Raw genomic sequence first — 12,117 nt, 5'->3', positions numbered from 1 at the left:
AATGAGACGTTCCTCTAGGTGTAATAGTCTGGTGTCCACATACTCTGGCCACATAGTGCATGTTGTAATTTGTCTTTCAATAGGGTTTTCAAAAAATAAATTAGAAATTGCCCTTTTACAAATTATGTTTACTACTTAGAGATTATTGTTACTACAGCTATATTCCAATATATGCCTTTTTTTTTTTTTTTAATTAACTGTTCACTTTGTTTCCTTCTCAGGCTGAAGTATGGGATCTGGAGATCGTAAGAGGAAATCACAGTACATGGCCAACAGAAATTATTGATGTCAAAGAAGGATTTATTGTTGTGAAAGGACATTCTGGGGTACATCTTTTATAAATCTTATTGATACTTTAGCTTTCATCTGTATATCTTCCACGTGTTGATTCCATTTTGGAAAAAAAATTAAAGTTTACTGTAGTGTGACCTGATAAAAATGTTAATTGTTTTTTTCAATTAAAGTGTCACTCCAATCACCTATACTCCAATATGTTTTGGAGCAATATTTCCTGTTTCCTTACTTAAATTACAAACTGCAGTGGTAGGCAAAACTCACTGCAACTTTTAGACCACCTATCCCACGTTTCATGGCAACTTGTGTAATGGAACTTTGAGTATGATAATTGTCCCCTAACTTTTAGAGAAAGGCCCCTAGTTTTTCTATGAGGCCTTTTTAAGAGCCTTCTTCCAGCACCATAACCTCTACCGCTTATTGTAGTGGTTATGGTGCAAGAATGAGTGCAATCCCAACAGTTTTTGTCAATATGTTTTCAAGCAGTTCGACAAAAAATGAATGGAAGCTTCACTGGTACTTTTAATCCTACCACTTCTACTTGTGTGACATGATATTGAGGAAGTTCACTTTCATGAAAAACCTGTTTTAGGCTATCTAGTAAGCTTGTAGAATTGAAACGTTGGCTTCTATAGTTAGCAGAGTAGTTTCATTTTGTTTGTTGTTTTCCATGAGTGCAGTTACAGCATGCATTCCATCCTTTATTGCGGTTATAAACAGACATGGCATATGTTTAGAAAACAAATGTTAAGGGCCAAGATTGGGTCTGTAATCTCAACTCCTTTACTGGTTTCCCACATATTTGCAGTAAAGAAGAGGTATTCAGACCTGAGTTACTTTTATTTTCAATTTTATTTGTCCCATGAATTGTAAATGTACACTCTTAAAAATCATGACCACTACAAAAAAAAAATCAATTCAGTCCATCTGTAGATGCACTGTAAACCCCCCAGATTTCTGTAGAGGAATCAAAAAAGATTCAGAAATACAGCATTTTACATACAGATTACATATTTTATACTTATCCTTTCCTTCTGGTTTAGAGGCCGTGCACAACAGCATGAATATCCTCTGTCTGGACGATAAAAGGCAGGCAGACACTTAGAAATTTAAAAGTAAAGCTCCTCCTCTCTAATTTATAAAACCGTAATCTGCCTGAATGTCCCCAGTTCTCTGCCTGCCTATGGCAGGATAAGATAGGCACTCACATTTCTATGTTTTTAAAGCGGCAAGTTGATTCGGCTGAGACTGAGGATAACTCTGCTCCAGGGTTAAGAGAGGTTTTCGTGTGTGCCTGACTCTTCCCTCTTTATGCTTCAGTGGAACACATGGTTCCCACGTGATCTATTCAGTTTTTAGGTCTCATCATAGACTCTGTCCAGATGATGATATTCTTTTCAGAAGAGAATATGAGGAAAATCTTCATATCCATTATGGAGTTACAAATACAGAAGATCTGTTCCATAAGGGAAGCACTGAGCTTTTAGGCCTCTTTACAACTGCAATTCCAGCAGTAAACTGGTCCAGGGCAAGGATGAAGCCTTTACAGAAAAACATTTTAGCAGCATGGAACAGAAAAACGTCCTTTCTAGACCAATTAATAAGTTTGGTCTTCAGCGTAAAGTAATTTCTACTGGTGGACGACTTCTCGATTATCGATTCTCGATAACCCATCTGGGAAAACAGTTGACAAAGGGGCGATAGATACCTCAAAATTCGCAAAAATCATCAAATTACTGGGATGTCAAAGCAATTTAGTTTACTCTTCTTCATTTCAAGTCACATCTCCAGGGACATGATGTTGAGATAAGGTCAGACAATTAAACAGCAGTTGCATATTTGAACAGACATGAGGGAATTTTTCTCACTCCCTGGCAAAGTTGCGCTCCAAAATACCGGTAATACTCTGGTTAGAACTCTACTTGCTCTCCCGACTGCAGCACACATAAAAGTAGTAACCAGTACTCTAGAAGATTCTCTTAACTATTTAGAAAGTTCTCTCTCTCACATCAGACATTTCAGGAAACTGAAATGAGATTCGGAAATCCCAAATTGATCTGATGGCGTTAAGATCAAACAGAAAAACCAGAAGGTTTGCCTCAATCAACTCACCAGACAATCCAGACTTTCTAAATGCCTTTGCATCTTCCAAAGCCAGTTAAAATCTTGGAACACAACCTACCGTAGTTCCTCTGCAGACTCTCAAGACCTTCAAGCTCACAGCATGGTATCTGCATGGCAGAGCCTAAGTTCCAAAGGTCTAAGCCTAGAAGTAATTGACATTCTTGTTGCTGGCAAAAAAGATAACACAGGTTTAGTGTACTCCGGAATCTGGAAAAACATTTACTCCTGGTGCCAGGAGATTCATGAAGATCTACGTTCAGCTTCAATTTCAAATATTCTGAAATCCCTTCAGTTGGTATTTGCAAAAGGTTTACGTCCATCTCTAAAGGTCCAGATATCTACTATCGATTTCTGCACTATTTGAGACTTAGCGTCTGAATATTTGTTCTCCATGTTCTTAAGAGCAATATGCAGACTTATTCCTACTATCAGAAAACTGGTACTGCTGTGGGATCTTAACTCTGTCCTTTCTTACCCGGCCTTAAGGTGGCATGCGGTCCAGCAGTACCCATGGCTAGCGGGCGATGTCCATTCAGAGGGTGAGGGCTATGATGACCCTGGCCTATTGTGGGAGGCCTTTTTGAGGATAAAGTTGAATTTGGAAGTCCTGAGACATTCCGACTCTATGACATTCAGGAGAATAAGAACACCTACTGGATATCTCAGAAGCAACTGACCTGGAACCTGATTTGACCTACCTCACTGCCATGCAGTGGGAGCTTGAACTGGATTACAGGATTACAGCGATTATTTGACTCTGTACAGCAGTAGGTCCCAGAGACTTTGGGTTTAATAGACTTTACTTCAGAGGATGTTGTCCAGGTAGATGTGGAGAGAACCGGATTGTCAACTGAATCACAGGAATGCTGGTCAGTCGGCCCAGATCCTCAACTCCCTGGAATGGGGATCCTGGTTATCTCACTATCTCCTTAGGAGCAGGTGTAAACCCAACAAGAGGAGGTATAGGTAGCTGGCCTCCCTACCATTCAATGTCCCTCCTCCTCTTTAAGTAAAGGCTCATTCTACAAGAAATATTGCTACCTCATTCAAGGCTTTAGCAGCTAGCTGGTCGTCGCTTCACACTTTCTCCAAGCACTATAAATAACATACAGGTCTCTGAGGAACGTTTTTTAGGGGCAGGGTGCTAGAGGCTGTTGTGAAGTGATTCTTTTTTGCCCTTAGGGGATGGCTTGTCTATCCCAGTTGTTGTGCCCTGCCTCTAATCTGGAGAGAAAAGATCAAAATTTAATTACTGGGAATTTCTTTTTCCTTAAGGTGCAATGCACGTGTATCCCCTTCCTGTTTAATGTGTGTATATGTATATATATGTATGTATGTATGTGTGTGTATATATATATATATGTGTATATGTATGTATGTGTATATATATATATATATATATATATATATATATATATATATATATTTATATATGTTTTTTGCAGTTAATTGGATTTTGTACTTTCTGGGGACAGTTGGTCACATTATGGTTTTAATAAACAAATAAATATGAATACCGCACTCACTCATATTTATTTGTTTGTTGAGATTATGAGGCTTTAACGGGGTTAACCTCGAATACCTGCACCTAGGACGTGATTGAGTGCCAGCACACATTGTAGATTATGGTTTTATACCTGAGAGGGCCTTAATGTTTACATTTCTAGTTGTCTGTCTACCTTTTCCTGTCCAGACAGAGGATGCCCCTGTTGTTGTGCACTGCCTCTAATCCTAAGGTAAAAATACATTTACAGTAAGTAAAATGTTATATTTCACTCAGTGTAGGATGCATGGGCAAAGAGTTACAGTCCAATTTTTTATTTTGTTTGTCAGCGTATTTGTATGCCTTTACTTTTATGTGGAAACAACCTAATATAGCTTGAAAATTATACGGATGCAGAGAGGAGGAGACATTTTTTTATTTATTTTTTTCTGCAAAGTAACAGCCTGTATTCTTTTCCTATTTGCTTTTATTCACAGCACTTGAGTGAAGGTGCTCTTTCCCCCGATGGAACTGTTTTGGCCACTGCTAGCCATGATGGCTATGTGAAATTTTGGCAGATCTACATAGAGGGTCAGGATCAGCCAAGGTATATATGCGTCTGCGGGTAAACCATTAAAGGGACACTATAGTCACCTGAACAACTTTAGCTTAACCCCTTAAGGACCAAACTTCTGGAATAAAAGGGAATCATGACATGTCATGTGTCCTTAAGGGGTTAATGAAGCAGTTTTGGTGTATAGAACATGCCCCTGCAGCCTCACTGCGCAATCCTCTGCCATTTAGGAGTTAAATCCCTTTGTTTATGAACCCTAGTCACACCTCCCTGCATGTGACTTGCACAGCCTTCCATAAACACTTCCTGTAAAGAGAGCCCTATTTAGGCTTTCTTTATTGCAAGTTCTGTTTAATTAAGATTTTCTTATCCCCTGCTATATTAATAGCTTGCTAGACCCTGCAAGAGCCTCCTGTATGTGATTAAAGTTCAATTTAGAGATTGAGATACAATTATTTAAGGTAAATTACATCTGTTTGAAAGTGAAACCAGTTTTTTTTTCATGTAGGCTCTGTCAATCATAGCCAGGGGAGGTGTGGCTAGGGCTGCATAAACAGAAACAAAGTGATTTAACTCCTAAATTACAGTGAATTGAGCAGTGAAATTGCAGGGGTATGATCTATACACTAAAACTGCTTTATTTAGCTAAAGTAATTTAGGTGACTATAGTGTTTCTTTAAACTATCACTAAATATTGACCGCCCACACTATCAGTAAACATTAACCACTACACTGTCACATCTCTAAATACAACACCCCGCACACTATGCTATGCTGCTCCATCACTGAACATTAATCCCTACATTGCATGACACTATAACTAAATATGATCCACTACACTAACAATTAACCCCTGTATTACCTTAACACTTACACTAACCCTTACTTACACACATCATCTAATACAAAATATATATTAGAGTTCATTAAAGGAAAATAATGAAGAGTTTGTCTAACAGTCTGTTATAATGTCTCAAGAAGCCCATTATTTTGGCATTGTTTTATATTTTTACACACACCATTCTAAAATGATTTTACTAATTATTTGGGGGTGATAGGGGGTGCTTGGTTTTGGTGCTTTGAGTGTTCTTTTAACAAGAAGGTGTAGGTTATGATGAAATGCATGTTTGTTTTTTGTGCACTTAAATTATGGATTCACTAGTTTTGACAAAAAATAACTCCCTAATTGCCTAAATTAATCTTTTTAGCAGAAGACCTTGCTTCGTCAGCTAAACGAATTCCCCCCTTTTGCCCAACATGAACTTCCTTGTTAGTACTGGGCAGTGTTTGCAGGCACAGGTAGCATAATTTAGAAGTAACTTAGTTTACAGTGCTTCCCTATTACAGTGCTTTTTAGTTATAGTTTGTTGATAACTCTCCACTGTTTATCTCAACTAAACGGTTACTCTAAGCCTCCTAGCCACTAAAGCCCACTGTAGTGGTTATGATGCCTGGAGGACCCAGGTGCCATTCCCTGGTAATGGGGAAAAACTTTTGCAAAGGTTTGCCCTCTTACCTGGGTCCCCATCAGGTGCTGTGTCTCTTTAAAGCAGGCTTTACAACATCTGGCTTATGCAGAGCTGTAAAAATAGCCAGGAGAGTTGTCACTATGGCTGCATAAACAGCGTGATTTAACTCCTAAATGGCAGAGGATTAAGTAGTAAGACTTCCAGAGATTTGGACTTGTATTATGTGTAATGATTTATTTCTTTAGGTGTCTTCATGAGTGGAAGCCTCACAATGGAAGACCTCTGTCCTGCCTTCTGTTTTGTGACAATCATAAGAAACAAGATCCAGAGTAAGCAGTAACTGTTTTGTTATATTTAAATTTCAATTAGAGAGATTATACCTACCCTGTTGTGACATGCATGTTGTTAGCTGTTTATGTAAATCATTTGTATCATTAAAGGGTTAGCCTTCTTAAAAGTTTCCAATATTGTAATGCATTGTAACAATTGCAAAAAATATATATTTTAAATTAAATGGACACTATAGATGTAGGTAGTAGGATCAGGGAGCAGCGCCTGTGAAGGAATTCCCACGCTCAGAGCAATATGGAGGAGGGAAGGAAAAAGACACGGATATAGTGTATTATATTGAGATCTTAAGTGATGGTAAATGAAGGGAGCCTATACTCCGCTCCATATATGTGTGCCTGGACGGTACAATCCCCGCCTATGGATATGTAGATGGTCCTCGGATGTCCTCAAATTGGGGGTCTCCAGTGGTGGTAGGGTATATCTCCTTTCCAATTGCAATAGTCCGGTATTCGAATAATTGGTGATATATAAAAAGGATAAAAACACAAAATAGTGCTCTCTGGATAATACAAAATAAAATGATAAAAAAAAATGGAGGTATACTCACAAGTGAAGGGCAAATAGGATATTGCTCAATATATGTAGGCGTAGGTGGTATGATCCCCACCAAGGATATCACTCCTCGAGTCCTCCAGTGGGGGTGTTGGAGAGAGTAAAAGGAATGATATTATAAAATAAAATAGAATAAAAAGGATAGGCTTGGAGGCTCCAATAGCATAAATGAGCTATCTTTATTGGAGATAAAAAAATAGTAACATAAAACAGCTTTAAAAAACACTAACGCGTTTCTCCTGCAAGGAGGCTTTATCAAAGTGTAACACTGTTTGCAGGAGAAATGCGATCGTGTTTTTTAAAACTGTTTTATGTTACTATATATTGAGCAATATCTGTAACTGAGTATAGGCTCCAGAAAATTGTAAGTGCAATTCCTTTCCCTTCATTTACCATCCCTTAAGATCTCAATATACTACACTATATTCCTTCCCTCCTCCATATCACTCTGAGCGTGGGAATTCCTTCACAGACACTGCTCCCTGATCCTACTACCTACATCTATCGTACCACCAGAAAAGAATTGACTCTGTTTTTTGGGAAGTTTCAGTACTACAATTGCAAGTACTGATATTCCACCTTCCCCTCCATTTAAATGGACTCTATAGTCACCAGAACAGCTACAGCTTAATGTATTTGTTCTGGTGAGTATAATCATTCCTGAGGACTTTTTGCTGTAAACACCGTCTTTTTTTTTTTTCTGAAAAGGCAGTGTTTACAGTGGCCCCTCCTCAGATGGCCACTGGAGGTGCTTCCTGGGGCAGTGCTGCACAGTGTGCAGCTCTGCCATTCAGCGTTTCCACACTCTGCATGGAGACGCATAATTTTCCTTATAGAGATTTATTGATTCGTTGCTTCTCTGTGAGGATGTGCTGATGTTTGGCCTCGCGACCATCCCGCTTCCTTGCCGATTTCAGCCAATCCAATGCTTTATCTATGGGAAAGAATTGGATTGGTTAAAAATCGTAAATTCTGATGTCACCATGAAGGTGGATTGGGGCGGGACTAGTACCAGAGAACCCGCGCAGCGCTGAAAATTAAGTAGGTTTTAACCCCTTATAAGGGGGTTAAGGGGGCAAGCCACCTAAATGGTGTTTTAACACTATGGTCAGGAATACAGGTTTGTGTTTCTGACCCTATAGTGTTCCTTTAAAAATAAAACTGCTGATTATTGGTTCTGCCTTCAGCTGCAGGTATGTTGTCTGATCTTATTGCATATTTCCCTTCCAGTAGTGGTTTTTGAGTTTATTAGAACAAAAAATAAGTTCCAGTCATTGCATAGGATTAGTGGAACTACTCATTAAACGGACAGTACCCATATAGTGGCTACCATCCGTGATGTGCAGTCCAATCCCAAACTATTTAGGTTTTACGATCAGGAGAAATGTCACATAGTTACCCAATAGATAGTATTCTGTACTGCTTGACTATTAGTACTTTCAAATAATTATAAAACTCTTGTCCTTAATATGTTTTGATTCTGGACAATTTTTCAGGGTTCCTTTCTGGAGGTTTTTAATCACTGGAGCAGATCAGAACAGAGAGCTCAAGATGTGGTGTACAGTCTCATGGACATGCCTCCAAACAATTCGGTGAGAGTCTTATAAAAAAAAAAAATGCTGTAAAATCTTTTCACCACTTTAAATAACCCTAGTATGCCACAACTGATAGTCTTGGAGGACTACACAGCACCTTTGGGTAAGAGTAATGTGGAATTTGTATTTACAAAGATTTAGTTGAGAAGCAACAAAATGTGGGGTCAATATGTATGAATTCATTGTAGAAATACACTAACTCGATCATTTTCACATATCCGTTTCGGAATTTTATCCTTTCCTTGTTTTCCCTAGCGTGAAACCAAAATTGCGTTATATTATTTATTATATTAGAGTTACACAATTATACAAAACTGACAATTTTGTTTTAATTTGCAACTCTTAATCTGCTGTTCACTAAAGGGAAAGTTGATGAAAATCACAATTTTTTTCTGCCTTATGCTGCTCTGGTTAAAATTAACCATGTTGAAAATAAAATTCCTTAAGCTGCTCCTGTTGTTTGAACCAGATTCAGTGTCTGATTTTGGGAGCTTAGATTGGTAGTACCTTTAACTTCATAGTAATACAACATCGGCTGCTCTTTAATATCTGTCTGAATTAATTAATGGTAGTAGCTGTAATTCCTTACAACTTTTGGCAAGCATAAATTTAACACTAAGGAAGCCCTTTAACTGTGAAACATACATTTTCTTTCTCACCCTCACTTCTAATCAATTCTAAAATTTGATAGCAGTAATTCTGCATTTTGTGAATTGTCAATATCCATAATTTGTCGTTCATAAGACAAACTATTGTTCATTGTGTAGCTTTAACTTGTATTGCAACTTGATCAAAACAGCATTTTCCTTCCTTGCTGCAAGGGACCTTTATCAAGACTAACCACAACTGTGTAAACCAAGGATCTCAAAGTCTGCATCCCAAGATGTTGGTGGCCTAGAACTCCAAGAATTCTTTGAATGCAATAGATGGCCAGAGAGTCATGGGAGTTGTAGTTCAGTAACATCTGGAGGGACAGAGCCTAGGATGCCTTGCCTTAAAAGAATAAACAGATAGATAGAAAATGCAAAGTAAAACTCTCCAGATGTGCCCAGGATGTGACCAACACGTAAAGAGTAGTGTAAAAAATAACCTACCGGAGCATTGTGCAATGGAAGGTTCATTCTATAAGTGTTTGTATCAGAAGGTATTTTCATATTGTAAAATTGATTCCCCCATGGAACTGTATTAATGATGGCAGGTACAAATGCCTGTGAGTGTAATTCAAATCTCCAATGATGTTGTGTGTAGAACTTCATAACTTAGTTGACCACTTATTTTCAATGTCTTGTCTGGTTTTCCAGGCTCCCTTATTTGCATTTGAAATGTAATCTCTGTACTTAATTTTTTCACCTTTTTGCCTCACCACAGGTTTTCTCCCGACCCATTCACATCCAGTGTTTTGCCAGGGCTAAAGGCTACCTTGGATCTTTCTTCAGAATTCCTTATACTCACAGATGTTCAGCGAAAAGTATGTTTCTATTGTGTCTTTTCTGTTGCTTTGTTGAAGAGGAACCATCATATCTCTGGAAATTACACCTTTGAAAACACTGAAAGTCTCAGATCTTTTGTCAACCTTTTTTGTTGTATGTTAAAATTTTTGAAACTAATTTCACATTTTTTGTTTCCATAACTACTTCTCCGTTTTATTGTATTTATGCTGACTAACAGGCAGAGCTTATACCAGTGTTTGACAGGGGGCAGAGTTGGAGGTTTTTCAGGATAACAGGAAATGTAATTGTGTAGATTTTGTACTTTTATTTTGCAGACTTTTTGAACACATTTATTGAATATAGGGGATTAGTAAACCTAATATTAAAATCCTGTGAAGTGACATTTCCCCTTTAAGTTAATAGGACATAAAACAGAAGATCACATACACTGTAGGATCCATGCACCTATACCCATCCATTTCTGAAGAGCTTAACGTTGAAAAATAAAATAAAAAGTATTTTGTGTGCAAGTCTGCCATGGATAGCATAGACAATGGGACATTATTATGCCACTTTCATTGGCGTACAGGATTCCCTGACTGTAGAGTTGGTACAGTCCCAGAGGATGACCCCAAGACTAATCTTATGGGGACTCATGCCTGTTAAATGATCTTTAACCCCTTAAGGACACATGACATGTGTGACATGTCATGATTACCTTTTATTCCAGAAGTTTGGTCCTTAAGGGGTTAAACGGAACCTGGCTGTGCAGATTCATATCAAGGCTTATTTTGCTCCTCTTTTCAAGTACAGCATTGTGTAGCTCAGGTTTGATGTTATATATAGGGTGTTGAGGGTAAAGATCGTTCTGTCTTAGTATAAACCGGCCCAAAACTTCAAAGGCTTGGAGTTGTTTCTTTCCTTCAAGTAAGTCATTTAATAGACCCCAAGAGCTAGTCATTCTCTGAAGTTCTGCCTGTGCATAACACTCAGAGTGATAGGCAGATGCGTATAAGGGACTTTAACTTGTGGCTTGGTGAATGGTGTCAGGAGCAAGGATTTGGCTTCATTTCTCATGGCAGCTCTGTTTGGAATGGAAGATACGCTAAGAGTCATGTCTACAAGTGCTTGCAGTTTATGGAATAATATCCATGAATTTGTGGCAATAATGGCAACTGATAATGTACATTTAGTCGCTGTTACTGAGACATGGTATAATGAGAAAAATTACTGGGATATAGCAATACCAGGGTTTTCTTTATATAGAAAAGACAGAGAAGGCATGAAAAGGGGAGGGGTGGCCCTGTATGTGAAGAATAACATAAAATCTAGCCTAATAAATATTAGTGAAGCGAACATAGTCAGTTTGGGTTACGTTAGAATTTGGTAATCACACAGTAACTCGTGTAGGTGTGATTTATAAGCCCCAGGAGAAATAGAAGAGTTAGATAATCTATTAGTTAAGGAAATAGCTAAAATGACAATGAAGGGGGAAGTTATCATCATGGGTGACTTTAATCTTCCGGATTTGAACTGGAAAACCAAAATTGCTGCTATTGCCAGAAGCACACATGTTTTAAACTCCTTACTGGGACTGAAACGTCGATCTGCACATTTTAATGATTTTTCAATAAGGAAGAAATTTTACTTTACAAGACTGTGAGTGCTAACCTATATCACTTTGTACCTATTGTGTGTGTGTGTGTGATATATATATATATATATATATGTGTAGGTTGTGGTGTGCCGAAACCGACATTCAGGTAGGCCTGTAAAAAGTTAATAGTTTAACACTTTAATACGCGTCTACATTATGTAATCAATACTTTACATTTTATCAGCATTTATAACTATACCTGAAAGAGAAAATTCGTTAGTGGGAGATACTCTATAACACGAAGATACTGGCTGACCTATGTTATGCCAAGTGGCGAAACAATTAAGCTAAATTGGTGTATATATTTTTTAAATTTATTTACTTTAAAAAAAAAAAAAAACTTTTTTCACCAGCAGGGAGACTGCCTGTAAGTTCAGACAGTCCCCCTGCTGGAAGCACAATGGACACCTATTGCGGCCATGCGGTCACATGTCCCATGGGGATCCTAATTTGCAGAGTGGGGACTGTATGGGCTGTCAGACAGTCCCCTCATAGAAGAACAACACCGGTCACTGGCGGGGGAACGGCGGCCTTTGTGTAAGTACATATTGAGGGAGGAAAGGGGGTTTAATTTTTTTAAAATTTATT

The 12,117-nt window shown here is 38.2% G+C and overlaps 1 protein-coding gene across 1 annotated transcript in view; it reads left to right on the top strand.

Annotated features, from left to right (window-relative positions):
- The window catches only part of EDC4 (enhancer of mRNA decapping 4), a 76,998-nt gene that overhangs the window by 17,331 nt on the left and 47,550 nt on the right, over positions 1-12,117 (top strand). Inside the window, exons 7-11 of the mRNA XM_063438696.1 lie at positions 222-326; positions 4,399-4,508; positions 6,190-6,273; positions 8,344-8,439; positions 9,811-9,910. Coding sequence (XP_063294766.1) covers positions 222-326; positions 4,399-4,508; positions 6,190-6,273; positions 8,344-8,439; positions 9,811-9,910 — 495 coding nt within the window. The remainder of the gene's footprint in view (positions 1-221; positions 327-4,398; positions 4,509-6,189; positions 6,274-8,343; positions 8,440-9,810; positions 9,911-12,117) is intronic.

The sequence above is a fragment of the Pelobates fuscus genome, chromosome 12, assembly GCF_036172605.1.
Source record: "Pelobates fuscus isolate aPelFus1 chromosome 12, aPelFus1.pri, whole genome shotgun sequence".
NCBI lineage: Eukaryota > Metazoa > Chordata > Amphibia > Anura > Pelobatidae > Pelobates > Pelobates fuscus.
Note: the sequence above shows the minus strand (reverse complement) of the source record. Positions and strands in the feature narration are given on the sequence as shown.